The 18,282-nt window shown below is 36.4% G+C and overlaps 1 protein-coding gene across 2 annotated transcripts in view; it reads left to right on the top strand.

The window, feature by feature from the left end:
• MTA3 (metastasis associated 1 family member 3) overlaps positions 1-18,282 on the top strand; it is a 131,333-nt gene that overhangs the window by 71,507 nt on the left and 41,544 nt on the right. For both annotated transcript variants that reach the window (XM_066316108.1, XM_066316109.1), the window contains exons 10-14: positions 1,493-1,567; positions 6,164-6,222; positions 8,745-8,869; positions 9,720-9,871; positions 10,638-10,860. In XM_066316108.1, the coding sequence (XP_066172205.1) occupies positions 1,493-1,567; positions 6,164-6,222; positions 8,745-8,869; positions 9,720-9,871; positions 10,638-10,860 (634 nt within the window). The remainder of the gene's footprint in view (positions 1-1,492; positions 1,568-6,163; positions 6,223-8,744; positions 8,870-9,719; positions 9,872-10,637; positions 10,861-18,282) is intronic.

The following is an 18,282-nucleotide window of genomic DNA, read 5'->3' as shown; positions in this document are numbered from 1 at the left end:
AAGTATTTTCTAGAGAAATGGCAAATTGCTACTTATTTGTAGCATGAACATGCTAATAAAGATTCAGGAAGGAAAATAAATATGGATATGGTGAAATGTACTAATGGACAATGGCAGGTGGTTGGGGTAACAGCATTTCACCTGGATGCCAAGAAGAATGTGGACTTGGAGATTGAAAATCATTTCATCTGTCACCTCACACCAAACACTTCTTCTTGTCACTGGCCTTTTTGAGGGAAGATTTCTTTCAAGGCATAATTTACCTGAGAAAGCAAATGGATTTTAAGAACCTGAATTGTGTTACTGCATATTCAGCATATGCATCTCATACCCTGCTACTTTTGGATCAAATGTAAATGTTCAGGGATTCACACACTGTGGTACAGTTCTGATTCTGAACCTGAATCAAGCAGCTTGGAAAAGTAGTGAGCTCCTGCATGCAGGGAGAGGCAGTGTGAGAATGTGTTCCTCTGGTTTTTTCGGAATTTAACTAAAGGTGCAGGAAAGTATTCTTTTGGATTAAGACCTGCAGAAAGCTGCCTAGTGAGGTCAGTAAGGTTGGAAAGATCCCTTTCCACACCTTTATTTTCTGGAAGCTCCTAAACATCATCCTCGTTTCTAGAAAGCAAATGATATTTTCAAATATCACACACAGATTAGTAACATTTCCAAGTTATGAAGAAAAATTGCATGAATTTTGGACGAGACATCCTAATTTAAATTATAGAAAGACCTTGTGGAGTTAAATAGATTATATGGTGATAATTAAAAATGATTGCCTAATTTTCTCCCCTACACTTAGGTTAACACATTTTTATTTTACTGATGAATGTAGGCACCCAAAATAATTGTCATTATCAAAGGTGCCTTGTTTGTACAGAGATTTTTGTGAAATATTTATTGTCAGTATCACTCTTGTTGCTCAGGGTAACATTTGTCCCTCGCATCCTTTTGTTTCTTGATAATAGCTGAGAGTATGTGGGAGTTCATGCAAAACTAGTGGTAGTGTATGAGCAGCTGAGTTGTTATGGGACATGAAAAATCTGTGAACTAAATATGGTATCCTTTGTATTTTTTAAGAGTAAAATTATCATGAGACTCAAGCACAGCCTTGTCAAGGTGATTTCTTTTAGTCCTAACGTTGTTCTCCATCTGACACACTGTATAATAGAAATATTACCTAGTGTGTTTCCTAATGGAAATCTGCATTCTCTTTTGATCATTTTGTTTAACTATATGGCTTAAACAGAATAAATTACATGTAGATTTGGATGTGTGATACTGTAATTCTGCATACGTGTTAACTATAAGGAAAGGTTGTGTATTATTAATTGCAGTATGTGTTTGTTTGCATATGTATTCTAATGCATTTATTTAACACATTCAGGTTTTAGTATTTGTCTCAACTATTCTTGATTTTAACATGTGTTTAACATGACATGGACATGGCAATTTCTTGGAACCACTCTAATTTGTATCAAATGTTTTTCAGCTCCCTTGGAAGTCACTGACTAGCATCATTGAGTATTACTACATGTGGAAAACCACTGACAGATATGTGCAGCAGGTAATTTAATGCATATTTTAGAATTAATCAGTCTGAGGCATTCTTTTAAAAAAAATGGTCTCGTTAAAGCATAAAAAGCTGTTTGTGTTCTTGAAAAGATACATAATAGGAGGCCCAAGGTAATCTTTGGTTCCAAGTGGTTCTGTGCTGTTGCAGGCTGTATTGTTGAGTCCTCTGATGCCTGCTGTACATCCCATAGCTGTGAAGAGGTTTTTAACCTATTTCTATTGAATGCTGGTTTGAAGCAATGGAATTCCTGGTCCCTCCTTCAGCAGGGGATCAGATGGAAATAGGCTGCAGAGCAAATGCTTTAGGCTGTGAAGCTCTGCCATGGGACTGGAGGAAGCAGAAAATGCATTGTGTTGATGTGGCTGCTGGTTTTATGAACCTTTTATTGGTACTTCTGGACAAAGCATTACTTTGGCATTACCAGCATTTCAAAATCGAGACCATTCTGCACAGTTCATCTTTCTGATGGAATGTTCAACTGTTTGGGTTGCTCTGGAGCACAACTGTTTGGGTTCCTCTGGAGCAAAAACATGTTAAGATTATATTGGGTACCAATACTGGAATATTTTTAGCAGGTTTAGGCAAAATGTCAGTGTTGATTCTTTTTATACTGTATTTGTTATATATTTACTCCTTGGTTTAGACATAAAATACTTTAAAAAACTCCATTTTAATTTCTGATTTAATGTTTAAGCTTACAGCTCGTTTATTTGCTGCATAATTTATGGTGATGTTATGGACAGTATATTGAAAATAATTTTTGTGCTGTAATAACTACAGCTGTGCTATTAGGTGGATCTTTGGACTTGTTTCAGATTAAATGTATTGATGGGGTGATTACTTCAGGTTGTTCTACTTTATTTGAAATTGTCACTACATCTTTTTAGGGCATGAAGAGTAAGAGGAAGGTCTTTTACCACATGGTAGAGTCTTGGAGTATCACTAGGAGATTTTAGTTCTCTGGATAATACAAATGGAATATAATATGTTCCATATAAAGACATGTTTTTCTAGGTTTGTCATCATTCATTTCATTTTTGACTCCTTTTCTTCACTGTTAATTTTTATCATGGTTAACATTTCTGTAATCATTCCTAAGAAGGGGTCAGAATTTCATTGTGCCCTTGTTTAGTTTTATGTGGAATGGTAGAAATTAATACAGTTCAGTAAAATCAATATCTGTAGGGTTTTTCCTTTTTCCAAAAAGAACAAGCAGTGGTAATTGAATGTAATCCAGGGAGAAAATGTATTCAGTAATAAAATGGCAATTTTAGAGTCATTCTTCTCTGAATCTCATGCTTGAGGGACAGGGGGACTGGTGGGATTGGGAAGAAAAAAAAGGTCATTGAACATACTTGAATCTTAAAATACAGTCTCTGAGTTCTAGATTGGTGTGATTTAATATGAAAAATTGCTTTTAATTATCTTTATTTCTTTGTGTGAATTGGATGTGTTGTGTCAGGTACAAGAAAGGTTTCTTTATCATAATTGTTACTAAATTATATTCTTGCTAAGTTATAAATGTGGTGATTTAATGGCAGTGGAGGTACTGCTACCACCTTGCTTAGAGAACAGCTTCCCATCAAGTCAAAGCGGAGGGAAGATCTATTAAAGTCCTCTGAACTTTAATAGATCCAATTATAAAATAAAACCAATTCAGCCTTGGGTAATCATTCCTGGTGATAGGGCACTTCTCACAACCACTACATTATTTGTAGTGTTTGAGGAAGGCCAGGTTTTGATTGTTTCTACTGAATGAAAACTTATTTGTGGTATTCTCCTTGAAAGTCCAATTCAATGGGAAAAGACTTTACTGAGACTTCGTAAGAGGAAAAGAGCGAACATATCAAATGGTAGCTAAATTGCTCTACTGCAACAATATATTACATCTGCCTCTCATTTATTTATTTCCACTGTTGAAAACAGTACTAATTTAGGGAAGTGGTAATTTGTTGGAATATTTGTAAGTTGGTATTCATAACAAAAGCTCTTAAAACCCACAAGCATTCATTTTCAATGCTAGTTCATTAAAAGGAGTAGACCCCAGGTGAAAAACTGGATTACTGCAGTTTGATCTCCCCTGCAATACAGTCTGTAAGATCTGTTTGAAATACTCTTTAAGATGTAAATTTTTTTTCCAGGTAAAGCATCAGCTCTCTCTACATTGCTCCAGTAATTTATTACATTGCTCCAGGGACTTGTTACAAACTGGTGCTTTGTTTCTTGTCTAAATACTTTCAGTTTCAACTTCCAGCTTTTACCACTTCTATCTCTAGATTTCGATAGACAGAGATTTCACCTCAGATACTGCAACTATTGGTAGCATTCTTTCTGCATCCTTTCCTCTCTCTCTGTACTTAGAAGTTGATATGTCTGTGAGAATTCAAGCTGTGACATGTTCTTTTGCTTTTAGGGACCAATATCAGCCATAATTTTAATGTAGAAAAATATAGCTTGTACCGAATTGCCATTGCATGATTTGTTTTTTTTTTAGAAGGCAGTATATAATTCAATTTAGTAAATAAAGGAGAAAAGCAATTGTTAAATTGCATTCCTACAACCCCCATGCCAGTACTAAAAGTATGCTAAAATTTAATTATGTGATATATTCACTTCTCATTGACACTGCCATCAGTTCAATACAGCTTCCTACACATGCCTTTACATCCTGACAGTGCTTCAGGGCTACTTTCCTCCTCTCTTGCCCCTTATTATATTTTCACTTTTGCTCATGGTAGCTGTGCAGTGAGATTTACTCATTGTTTTTACAGAACAAAGCCAGTTTGCTAGGAAGCTCTGAGGAATGTGTGCCACTGCCTGGCAGTTTCATGTTCTTCTTTCAGGCTGAAAACAAATTCTATTTTGTTGTATATAATATGGAAACAAACAAGAGACAATTGTGGAAAACCTGTGTCCTGCTGTTAGTCAGAGGGAATTCACCATTGAGAGCTCCTCTGCTGGGGCTGTGAAATGTTCTCAGATTAAAAACTACCACTTTATGAGACTTGGAGCATGGTGCTGCTGTTGTTCTTTCTCCTTGCTCTTGTGAAAACTGACCCAAGCAGGCAGAGCAGACCATGTTTGCATTTTTCTATGGGCCTGCTGAAGGTAGAGCTGGGGTTGCCAAGCCTGGCACTGGGGAAAGATTGCAACTGCACCAGCAGTGTCAGTGGGATTCACTTCTGTAGCTCCTAACAACTGTGAACAGCAAAAAGCTGTAAGGAAAAAAAACCAAAAAACTGTTGAAAAAAAACCAAAAAACTGTTTTGGAGATAAGTGAGAAGGAGGTCTCATATTACTTTGGAATTAATTAATGGTGGCATGGACTGATTAGAAGTCTATTTGTTACACATTACTCCTTAGAGATGCAGTTTTTATAAGTGAGAGTTTTATATACAGAGGCAACTTAATGAAATGGGAAAGAACAGCAGTTACACCAGGAGGTTTAGTCAGACTGCTGGGCCAGTAAAGCTGAATAACCCTGTAACTCACCTCATGGCTCAGGCAAAGGAGTCTCAGAGCAGTGTCATCTAATGGTAGTTTTTTCAAGGTCTGAAATATTTTCCTGAATTACAAGCCTTGCAAAAGTTGGATATCAAAAAATAGGAGTACAGCAGAGAGGAGAAGTGGCTATTGTAGGTGAAATGAAGGACTAAACTTTAATCACCTGATAAAGACAGGTAGAACTGATTCATTATTGCTGAATATAAATGTGTCCCCTCCGTTTTGTTATCATCTGTAAATGAAATTGAGCAGGTTTAAAATCTTTTTCTCTCATCTTTTTCTCTCTTAAGTGAACAGAAGTAATGTCTTGAGTACAGAAAGTGCAGGGAAATAATGCTTTTTCTTCATCTTTTACATACAAATGTTTTGGATAACCTGTAGACACCTGAACTCTTTATTTCTTGTGCCACTGCTGAAAAAACTGCTTAGTTACATGTATAATATACAGCAATAACTAAAACTTCTCAACATTATAGAAATACAAAATGGTTTGAATTTGTTGCAAGTATGAAGAAAGTAGTGATTTAGTAAATTCAGACTATCTTGACAGCAGTATAGCTGTCCTGTTACTGTGATGTTCCTGAGCCACAGTTTTGATGGCATTTAATGCTAGTAAGTGTTTAGTTACTTCTAAGAGTCAGTGGACTTTATTATTACTTGTACTGTGTTATAAAAGCTCAGCCTCAGTCCAGACAGAGCAGACAAGAAGTTTTGTTACATGACTTATTAGGAACACCATTTCATTCATTTAGTTTCTGCTTAATTCTGCAATGAGGGGTAGCCACAATGTTGTACATATTTATATAGATGTAATTTATGTAAACTGCAATTATGATTTTTACAGTTTTGTAATGTGTGGCCTGTGAGTTTTACTGGGAAGAACAGCGTATTATGATTTCAAACTAATAATAAAAATCGAGAATTTGTTTTTCATGATTTTCTACATGTAGATTTCTACACTTGTTTTGGAGAGTCTTGCAAAATCATAAAATAGAAACAATTTAAAGGTGTATTGTGTTCAGTTTTATGAAATGTTATACCTTAATATAATAAAATATTTTAATGTGTTAATTTTTCAACTAGAAACGTCTGAAAGCAGCTGAAGCAGAAAGTAAATTGAAACAAGTGTACATCCCCACCTAGTGAGTATAACCTAAAGTCATTTTTTTGAGTAATATACAGATAAAATTGAAATAGTAACATGCAATTACATGCATGTATTTTCCTAGTCATCTCTTTAATGGTTACTTTCACAGGATTTGTTATATGCAGAGATATAATCAGAAAATGCTAGAAACTCTTGTCTTAAGTGAAACCATCTTACTTTATTGATCTCTTTGTTTTTGACCTGCAGTCTTTTTGTCTGGAATAAGAAGTTTTACAAAAGCTGATCAATTGCTACCTGTAGACTATTCACATGCGAGAAGAGCCTATTAATTTAAAAAGCAGTTTTTCCAAAGTAATCTCTTCCAAATCCCTGCCGCACAACACTTCACATTTGCGCAAATGCAATATTTCAAAATAGAAGCAGTTGGTAATGTAGTTACATAAAATAAAATCAGATAATTTCCCATTACAGTTTTATCTGGCTGATCAAATCTGTTCTTCATCTAGAGACAAGAGTTGTTCTGGTTCTAAATGAAAGGTAGCACAGAGCCCCAGACCTTCTATCTTTGACCATGTTCTATTAATGCAATCTTGTTTTCTTCTGAGGGGGTTTTGATCTGTGTTTCTTTTAGATTTAAACTGGGTGCTATATCTGCTTCTGTTAACATGTTGTTTGCAGAAAAAAAGATAAAATCCCTCCTTCATATTCATAATTTCCTCTATATTATGGCAAGAGAAAGGATTACAAATCTCTTTTTTCTAAGCTTTCTGTGTGTATATTAGTTTACTTATATATGAACTTCCCATCATTGTGTTTGTATAACAGAGGAATGTAATACCGAAGGAAGTACTTTGCAAAGATTTTTCATGGGTTGTATAAATTACAAACAATAGTTTCATTTCCATATTTCATACTGGCTTTTCTCTCTTAAACAGATGTAACAATGAAAGCAGCAGACAGTTAAATTAATTATTTTAATCTTAGAACAAATTATGTGAGTTTCAAAGCTCACATCTCTAATAAGTCACATTGTTTAAAAGAAAAGCTAAAAACTCTACTATGAGTGTTCCCTAACCTTCTCAGATGAGTGGCTGCTTTAGGAAAACCATAAGTTGCTGAATCTTTACATTATGCTATTTCAGTTTATTTTCCTTGGTCCATGTGGACAATTATGGATGTTCAATATGTTCACAGTAGGGACCAGCTGTATTGAATGACAAATCGTGTTTCAAAATGTGGGATTTTTGTGTTTTTATCTTACTGCCTGTCTTTTGCCTTCATTTAAAGACAAAATCCCTAGTCAACAGTAGGAGGATGGAAGGACTTCTCAAGTTTTTGATATCTGCAGTGGTCATTGCTAAATGCTCTGCTTCAAGACTAATTTATGGCATTTGGAATCTGAGTAGAATTGATTCTCAGAGCTGAATACCTTTTTGAACTTGATCATTAGGTATTTCCTGTAAATGCAAGGTTCTGTCCTTAATACCAGAGAGTCCCTTTCAATTCATGGCTTTTCTGAAAGGTAACTAAGCAACAGATCATAATGTGGAAGACTTAATTGTCTTTTGATCTCTTCTCCTGTACCTTGAGCACAGGATAAAGAATTTGTGGAAACTATAAAATTGTCTCTTGCTGGTATAGTAAAAAAGGAGAAGGCAGGAGGCAGACTTGTTGGCATTTGAAATAGAGACTCGATACAGCAGAAGTTTCTTCAATTGTCATTTTAACTTTTCTTGAATATATTTTGTCCTATCTAAAGTGACAAATAATTATCTTAGGAATCAATTTATCCAGCCTTGCATTGTATTGAGGGTAATTAAGATTCACAGAGTTGAAACTCTGGAAATATTGCACTTCATCTAGTGAGGATTATATTAATGCTCTCTGAATTAATTAATCTGTAAAGTCCTACTTCACTGAAGTATTAGAAATTTCAATACTTACAAGAATGACACAATATAATGATATTTTAAAAGCCAAACTGAAATATCCAAAAACAGTTAGTCAGCCTTCTCAGAGAGGAAGTAGTTTAGAAGAGAACTGAGACAGAGCAACCTGGTATATGAGTTTTGCCATGGTTATAAGACATTTGTATTACTGAGAGTACTCCTTTTTCAGACAGCAGGTTGTTTGACCCTTTCCTGGGATGAACAACCTTGCTACTCTTGGTATACTTCACCCAAAGTCCATCCTCTACTTGTAAAGTCTTTTCTGTTGACTAGAACCACCTTCTTAAACTCCGGGCTGTGTCAGACTTTTGTAATGCTTTGACTCTGAGACTTGGACTTTTATGAGCTTGCCAAGTGGCTTAGACCATGTGAGCACGCTAAAGAGCTGTAAATTGGAGTATCAGAGCAACTCTTAACATAGCAAGTGTCAGGCAATGCTGAAAATAATAGATGAGTACAAAAATTACTATTGTTGTTTAGAGAAGATTTTATAGATATTGTAAGCACACATCAGAATTCCAGAATTAGATTGTTTGTCTTCATGTTGACTAACCAGTTAATAAAACCACCTTTTTTTTTCTCAACTTTTTAAAACTTTTATTTAAAGCAATAAGCCAAATCCCAATCAAATATCCAGCAACAATGGGAAACCTGCTGCAGTCAATGGAGCAATGGGAGCCTCTTACCAGGCACAAGCCACAGTAATAAGTCGGGCTTGTGAAAGCTGCTACAGTAAGTAAATACATTTTTCTAATGAGTCAAGAATTTAGGTGAATCTTAATATGTGCTGTTAAAAAAACAAAAGGTATGTACTTTCATTAGCATGTGACAGGATAATTTGCAATTACTCTTATGGGAGAAATGACTTTAAAGTTAGAGCTGCCATCACTGTATTAATTAAAGTATTCAAATTACTTTATGATTTATTTTTTAACAATTCATAAAGCACAGAACATTTAAGTAGTATGTGATGGCATTGATATATTATTCATTTACCTTCACAAAGCTAGATTCAAATTTATCCTTGGTTTTCCTTTAAGGCTACAGGCTTTTTGAGCTGTTTTTCTTCTTTGAATGGTTTTGGCTTTTCCCCCCCTCTGTTGTTTTTGGGGAATATGGGGAGGACTATTATTTCTTTCTAGTATTTTGTGTGTTTCTGATAATTTTTGTTGGACTTCTTTAAATAGCAGCCCTCAACAGAGGTTATATGAGAATAGATAGAAAATACAACATAATAAGCCTGTCTTCCAGGGTGAGATTAGGAATAGTGGGTTTGGGGTTTTTTTTTCTGGTAGTCCCCTGGGAGAAAATCTCAGCAATACAAAGTCTCTGGTTTGAAATGAATTATAAAAGCATTTTCATATGGAGTTGACTTCCATGGTGCTTTTGTAAAAAAAAAAAATAAACCAACAAAACAGTTCCAGTTCTTACTTTCCATGTCAAATATTTTAAATGTTTATCCATACAATGCTCTGATGTTGGCATGTGTTATGGCCATATATAGTCATCAATAACAGCATTTGGATTTATTGTAGTGAATGTAGCATGCACCAGTTCACCTGTGCTGCTTTCTCCTCCTTAGCTCCACAGTCTCACCAGTGGTATTCTTGGGGCCCTCCTAATATGCAATGTAGGTTGTGTGCATCTTGCTGGATTTATTGGAAGAAATATGGTGGCCTGAAAATGCCCACACAGACAGATGAAGATAAACTGTCTTCCAGCCAACCTACAGAGGTAGGATTGAGTAGGCAAACTTTTCTAGAACAAAACGTGGTGCTTTCGTAAGTCTGCTGTGATTTGATTATTTAATGGAATGTTTTTTACGTATGTATTCAACTTTGGTGTTACAAAACTCAGTTTATTAATCCTTTCTCTGTGTTAAGTAGAACTGTACAGTGCTCAGGCTTTGCCATATCTTTGTTTGTCTACTTCTTGTATACACAAGCATGTGCTTCCTGCATTTTTGGTGTACAAATGTCAATTTGTCACTCAAATGGTGTGTTACCTCTGAAATGTTAAATATACTATACAATATCTCATTTAGGATGGCATTATGTATCCACTCTCAATAGAGTTGTCTGCTCTATGGCTTACAGCTCCCTACATGGGCCTGGTTTTTTGTGCTTATGTCGCAACAGGACACGAAATAAAGATGCTTGACTTCAGTCGGAAGGCAGTAGGAATCAGTAGCTTTATTTACAATTCATTCAGCCCTTTTATAACATGCTTCACTAAAAAGGCACGTTATTGTTCCATAGGGCTGACACCTCTCCCACTGACTGAGTAACAGAAATAGCAAATGACACCTGTTGTTATGGGAAAAGAACATTGTTTTGGGGAAAAAGAAAACTGTTGAAAAGTTTCCCTTGGGAAGAGAGCTCAGGCTCAGAAAATACCAGGTCCACATGCTTAGACATTTTATTAGCTTATTGCAGTGTTTCTGTCCGGCTGGGGGATGTTGGAGTGCTGTGTGTGACGCTCTGTCTGTCCCTTCCCGCAGGAGCCCCACGTGCGGACCCACCTGTCCCGGCAGGCCACGCAGGGCACCCCGGTGCGGAACACGGGCAGCCCCAAGTCGGCGGTGAAAACACGGCAGGCTTTCTTCCTGCACACCACCTGCTGGACAAAGCTGGCCCGGCAGGTCTGCAAAAACACCCTCCGGCTGCGGCAGGCAGCGCGACGCCCCTTTGTCCCTATTAACTGTGCTGCCATTAAGGCAGAATGTAAGATGTTTTTTTGATTCTTAGTTCTGTGTGCCGTGCTTCCCACCCATTTTTTTTTGTCTTTTAATTTTATTTTCTTTTTTCAATAAACATTTCTTGTCTATACGCTTTTGCTTTTCATTTTTTTATTTTTTTTTTCGTTTGTCCAGCATATCACTGACACATTGGATAAAGTCTGGTTGCCTTGAACAGATCGTAGGCTGTGGAAACATTTCAAATTAATTAAAAAGGAGATAACTAATACCTCGTTTCAAAAGTAGACACCAACAAAATTATGGAGCAGGAAGAGAAAATCAGTGCCACAACATACATTTTTCCTACAAGGCATCATGAAGTGTGCTTTTCTACTGTTTTTTTATTCATTTGCCAAGAAGAACCTCTAGATCTGTACATGTTGCATTTTTTTTCGGTGGGGCTGGTAAAAAAATCAGGAGCTGCGGTTTCATAGTGATTTAAATGTGCTGTGCAATACCGTCCTTTATCACTGTGACAATCAGAGGGGGATGATAGCTTCATTTATTATTACATCATAGTTGCATCATTTTGATTTTCTCTGTTCCAATTTTAAATTTTAGTTCTAAATAAAATTCTCTATTCTGCTTGTTCTTTTTATAGCCAAAATATAAAGACCTGATGAATTTCTAGTAGCATGACAAAAGGCGGTCAGTTGTTGTAGATAGTGACAGTAAGTCTCTTCACCTGCATATGTGTGTAAATTCTGCTGCAAAGTCGCTGAATATTTCAAAAGCTTTTGTATCTGCACTGAGCATATTGTTTTACTGTTCACACTGTCTGACTATGATTTCCAGTCTTCCATATATATAGTTCTTGGAGCAGATGCTTGGTATTCCAGGATGAGCCATGCTGGCTCATCATACTGTCAATTGTATTAGAATTGAAGAGAACTTTTAAGATCATTGGATGTGGGGTTTATAACCATGTTCACTAGATTAACACTAAATGTTTTCCCAGCATACTCATCTGGGATGCAGGTGATGTCTGCATTGTTTATAAGAAATTTACTCCGTGGAGGCTTAAAATCTGATTTTGAGTAATTATTTTCCCTTTATGTACTTTAAGACCAGACATTACGCATATGCAAACTCTTCACCTACTTCTGCAGTACACCAAAACTTGCTGAATATTTCTGTTCATTGTCCTTGTCTAATTTTTCAGTTGTTCTTTTGGCTATCTTCTTTCTTCTTTTAAATCTGTACAAGTCAGGAACAATTTTCAGATTTCAGGAAACCATGTGTTGACTGTGTGAATAAAATGAGTTGTTCTTCATGGAAGAAGTATGTCTGAGGCTAGATTAGGATTATATTTTCAATCCTCAATCCAAAATAAAAGTTACTTTCTGGAGAGAAAGGTATTGTACCTTTAAATTTATATATCTTCTGAATCATGGAGGAAAATTTAGAAGTTCGCTTGAACCTTATATATTTTTATCCATATCCCTGTTTTTCTCACTCACTGAAGTAAAAAAAAAAAAAAAAAAAATCAGAACATTAAACTTTTGTATAAAGGAGAAAAAAAAAGCAGAAGAAATAAATTTCATCCAACTGTTAATCATCATACTAGAATGCATGTTCAACCTTAAAAGAGACGAGTGAAAAGCTGAGCTTTTCAGCAGGAAATAGTCATTCTTGCTTCAGCCTGGCAGTGCTGTGAGTGTTTTCTCTTTGCTTCTTTGAGTAAAAGAGTTCTACATCAGATTGATGGCAAGAGTAGAAAGATTTTCTTTTTTCCCCTGTAGTGTCTGACTTTAATTATTCCTTTTGCTTAAAACAAATTTTGGACCTTGGGATTTTGTCCCTTTGAATTCTGATGCTTTCTGATTAGACCTAACATAGGTTGAGGAAAAAAAAAGGTCGCAACTGTTATTGGTTTTTGATCACAGCATTAAAATAACGTTCTAGTGGTGAAAACCAAATTATACCTCAACTAATATAAGTCTCATTTCTTTGTACACACACACATATCCACAATCCATGTCCTGTTTCTGGCAATCTCTTTCTGTGGAATCATTACAGTGCTCTTACCTGCATTGTCATTGTCATATTCTTGCTCTAGTAAAGACAAAAAGTAAAGAAAACAATATTTAATAGTTTTGTTCCTGTGCTAACATCTGGTGACCTGTTCTCAGTGCACTCTATAGATTTTAATGTTATAACTAAATAGTCTCTCTTTTCCTCAGAATACCCTGAATTCTTTTCTAATGTTATCTTGAAGCAAATAATTTTTAGATTTTTAAACAAGATTCTTAATCAGCAGTAATGATTTCCTATGCTGGATCCACTGAGTAATTACAGTATTGAATGAATATCTGTGTTGGTATTAGAAATGTTACAGTCATTCTTAACTAGTAACCTGGCCAGAGTACCAGGTCACCCATTATGTGATATGCATAAGATGGTTACGATGCCCAAGAACTGATTTGGGATTTGTTTTCCATGTTGGTTTGCAGAAACTTTAATCTAATGGCTGCTTAGATGCTTTGTCAGTCTCACCTGACGGTGTGTGCCAAACCAGTTCTTGAAAATGTATTTCTGCATTTCCCAACTATATTGCATTAGGCACCGTAACAACACTCAGCAACCATAAAATCTGAAGACAGGATTGGTAGGGCATTTATCCCAGCTGCATACCAGGTTTTATGCCCACTCAGTCTTGTGCAGTATTTTGAAGTGCCAGGTTGTAAATGAAACTGATTCCCAGATCTGAGAAAGACTGTCTGAACAATTGTGTCAGAGCTCAGTCATAAAATAAATTGGTGTTTGCATTCCACTTGTGTAGCTGAATGCATCTGCAAGTACTTCTGCTGTCTTGGAAGAGCATGGAAGCCTCTGGGAGTGATAACCTAAGACCCAAGCATCTTTTAAGTGAAAACCAGGTTTTGAACAGAGCATTTTCTCTTATTGGATGTCCACCCACATCCTCTCCCTCAGCCCATTATATCCACTGGCAGAAAGCAAGGTCCTATTCTGTGTTCTTTATTCCTTCAGACAGTGTAGAGAGTTAGATTTTCGTCATTAATGAAGCCTGTAGCATGACCCCTGCTCAGATGCCAGCAGGAGGTAGTGGTGATGATGCATTTACATCCCAGTTCAATCTCAGGATGGCCACCAGGAGGTTGAGAAGGCACAGCACCTCCTGCTAGGAGCACAGCCCATCATGGAAAGCTCAAACTTTGTTCTGCCTGAACTTAATAGACTCACTGTGGTTGGTGACAATAAACTTGTGTGATGGTTTTTCAGGAATAATTAGAATTGGTGAACTGCTTTGGTAAGATGAAATTCTCCTGGTCTAAATCTCATGCACTGCCTCCTTTTTAGCTGGAATATATTGCATGCTTTTTTAGGAAGTTAAGCAAAACCATCCTGTCTGGGGAAGGTCTCTTAATTAGAGAAAAGCAAAGTGAGCATTCTTCTCAGCAGTCACTGACGAGCCTGGATCTGTTTGCAGCTCACAGGCAGGTTGATAAATGCCTGGCAGTGAGCCATGTGCCTGTAAACATTATTGCTTCAGCACAGGGAGGCTTCTCAGGGAATTTTTTTTTTCCCATTGCTTGGATATAGCTTTGTCACTATAAATATATGTATTAATTATAGTAATTTAGATCTGGATAACTACATGCTGTCTGTGTAGACATGATTGTTAAAATGTTTTCAGTGCATGGTAATATATTATCTATATAATATATCTGGAGATGGGTGTACTGATCACGATGAAAATTTATTATGTTTAAATCCTCAGATTTATTAGCAATTGTGGTACATAGTACTTGCTAGTGATCTCATTTATGAAACAAAGGCAAGGGAAAACAGTAGAATATGTAAAATGTTACTGATTTGTCTTTGTAAGCATAAAGTTTGTATTTTATTGACATAAAGCTACCCATTCATCTGAATTGAGTAACATTTATGGGTGTTGGTTCACAAACTATGTTTTGCATCCTTGATTTTGATAGCAATGGAAGAGCTTTTAGCTGTATCAAGGATGAAAATATTTTCTCTGTTGTTATCTTTGAATACAATTTGTGCCAGGTTTTAATAGCCAGCAAAATAATTAACAGATGTTATTTTTTTCCAGAGTTTCTAAAAATACAATTCAGGGAATACAGTAATTCATTAGATAATCTGCATTTTGACAGAGATATGATGGAATGTCAACTTGTTAATGAGAGTGTCTCTAAGCTTAAGAGACCTACAAATCTAATTTTTTAAAAAAGGAAATAATTAGAAAATACTTTCATTTCTAGAAGTACAGCCTCATTTGTTATCATCTTTTTCTTGGCATTACTGATTTCATTCACCTCTGTAATGCCCACATCAGTCATCATGCTTGGCATCTTTAAAGCCTCATAAAAAATGTGTTTCACATTCTGGTTTGTAATTTTATTTCCTGGATTTTTTCTAGTTGTGCTGTATCCTCTTCAGGGTTATGGTGCCTCAAATTATGTGCACTTCAAGATACACATTTCTCATAATTTTACAAAGCCATCTTTCTATTGTCCTATCATTGTGTTTTCTAACATTCTGATTTTGATTTCTTTTTAGTATTGTCTAGGTGTTTTTAGAAAGCTGTTGATACTGACTCCATGAATACTCTTCTGCTTTGTGGTGGTGTAGGAGCCATCATTATATCTATATATTATGGTTATTTTACCCCTTCAGAATTCACTTACATGCATTACTTTATGCTGCTCATATCATTTGCCACCAGTTTTAGCTTTGATTATGCTCAGAAATTTCTCATCAGGAAAATTTAACTCTCTAATCACCTCTTTTCCTGACCTTTTGTATGTTGAACAGAAGAGATCGTTTGAGGATTACATAGACAATTAATTTTAATAAGGTGCCAATTCCTGAAAAAGCCTGTTTTACCCTGTAACAGCTGGACAGAAGAGATTTTTGGTGACACAGTTTGGTGAAAGCTCTCTGAAATGCCAGATCAGCTGCATGTGGACAGGTCATGGTCCCCTCAGAGGATCCTGTGAGACAGTCAGTTACTGGATTATAGGACGTGTAAGTAGGAAGGGACCCTGGAGGTCTCTAATCCCACCTCTCGCACAAGGTTCCCGTGCTCATGGGCTTTTTGGCCATGTAGCTTTTTGTATCTCCGAGGTTGGAGACTGCAGGACTTCTCTGGGCACCTGCTCCAGTGTTTGATCAACCTCAAAGTAAATAATCTTGTCCTTATATCTAACAATTCCCTGTCTCCCAGCTTGGCTGTGGGCACAGACAGGAGCAGTGTGTTGTCCTGTCCCTGTGTTCCTCTGAGAAGTCTCTGGCTCAGTGTCCCCTTGTCCTTCTCACCTCAGGGCTGCCCAGGCCCAGCTTCCCCAGCCCTGTATGTGCTGTGCTCCAACACTCCATCAGCTTGGTGAGTCTCCTTCAGCTGGCCCTGCTCCTGTGTGCTGTCTGCTCTGTAGTGGGGATCCCAGAGCTGAACACGGGGTCTGGCTGTTGTTTGCCATGGACCATGGAGGGGAGAGGTGAGCTCTCTCCTCCTGGGCACCACTGTCCTTCCAGCTGCAAGGACACACCGCTGAGGAATGAGAACACATTAAACTTGTTTTCCCTTCCAAGGACTTTGTTGGCTCCCTTGATGTTTCCAAATTTAACCATGTGCCTCTATTAATAATGCAACCTTTTGCCACTCTGCAGACCTACTTACTGAAGAATGTTATCACATTTCCCCTGTTTTTGTTCTCTTGAACCAAGACCATTTAAGCATTCATTGAACACCAGCAGCGTTTCTGCTCAGCAGTTTGGATGAATTCCATTTGGTCCCGGTAACTTGGTTTTACTGATTAACCAATTTGTTTTGAAATATCTCCTATGGACGCTTCAGTGTGACACAGTTCTCACACTTCCCTCGTAAAAGCAGTTTGAAAGTGAGCTTCTTTAAGTGCTTCTGCAATGAATAGTGATACAAGGAATGCATTTGGCTTTTCTGCTGGGCCTTTATCTTTCTTGTATATTTTCCTCACACCTTCATAATCTATTGCTACAGACACCAGCACACTTTCTGCTTTTGCTATGTTGGAAAAATACACTAAAAAATATAAGATTCATCCTTGTTATAAATGTATTTTTTCTCATAACTTTCACTATTTCACTGATATTACTAAGATTTTTATTGTTCATATAAAAGATCATATTTGATTTTAAGACTTGCTACAAATTTTGAGAGTTTTGATAACTTCCTACCCAAATTTTATTCTCTGGTATTACACTTGAGAATGATGCACAATATGATTTCTATGTTTTTCTCTGTGTTCTGCATAAAGACCGTAAACTTTATTATACTTTTTATGGAAGCACCTTATTGTGGATCAAAGTTTGCTACTGTTAAACATACTTTATTGTTTCAATAGATATGTGTGCTTTGGAATACACACCTTTGATGAACATGCTTTATCTCAAGCATAAAAACTGTGCTCTCCTTGCAGTGTGTATTCCCAGTCAGCATATAAATACCACTTCATGATTCAGTATCTTTTTATACAGTGAAGACACGTAGATGGAAAATTTTCTTGCTAATTACTTCTAAGGCGATGCTTTGCTGTTCTCAAAGTAGCTGTAAAATACTGTATAGCCTCTGCTTATTTTACTGAGAGAGTCAGTGGAGACACACCATTCCCCTCCACCACTTAAAATACTATTTTGCAATATTAAAAATATTCAAGGCACCAGGTTTGCATTTTTTATTATTTTTCTTTTCCTGAACACAGTATGTTTTACTGAGCCTGGTGATTAAGAAAAAATAATTAAGTACTTCATGTGCTCAATATTAGAGCTCTGGATCTTTTGAAACACATTGATATTTCCAGAATTTTAGGTAGATTCCTTAATGTACTAAAGTAAGTTGCCTGCTGCACTGAAAACAACTTCTTGAACATCTGAAATACCTATTCCAGTCATTGCTGTGCATTCACGATCTTCATGATTTTTGCCCAGAACTAGATTAGAATAGATAAAGGGATTGTAAATTCTTCTACATGGTGTTTTATCCTCTACCTGTTCCTGTTTACTCTGTCTCTGGAATGAAGCAAATGTGCAAGCAATGAAGAGTTTGCTCAAACACAGGCGGGAGTTGCAATTATAATCTATTTATAATGTGACCCTTCTGTAAAACTTGTAGGTAGGTATTTGTGGGAAGTTATTTCATTTGAGAGAGCTCCCAATCTATATAATCACTGTATGAATGCAATTTTGTCCAGAACAGAATACCTGTAATGTAGGGATACTGGAAGTTCTGTATGGGGGCTTTTATGTGCTCTTGGAAGACAATAACCCATTCATTCTGAATAATTCAAATGAAAAAAGAGATGGTCTATTTCCAGTTGTCTTGAAATTATTTACTGAAACCTAGTGCCTTGTCAATTTTTGCCTTAAGTTGATTGACTTCATTGTC

Source organism: Sylvia atricapilla, chromosome 3, assembly GCF_009819655.1.
Source record: "Sylvia atricapilla isolate bSylAtr1 chromosome 3, bSylAtr1.pri, whole genome shotgun sequence".
Classification (NCBI taxonomy): Eukaryota; Metazoa; Chordata; class Aves; order Passeriformes; family Sylviidae; genus Sylvia; species Sylvia atricapilla.
The sequence above is the reverse complement of the archived record's forward strand: the minus strand, read 5'-3'. Positions and strand labels throughout refer to the sequence as shown.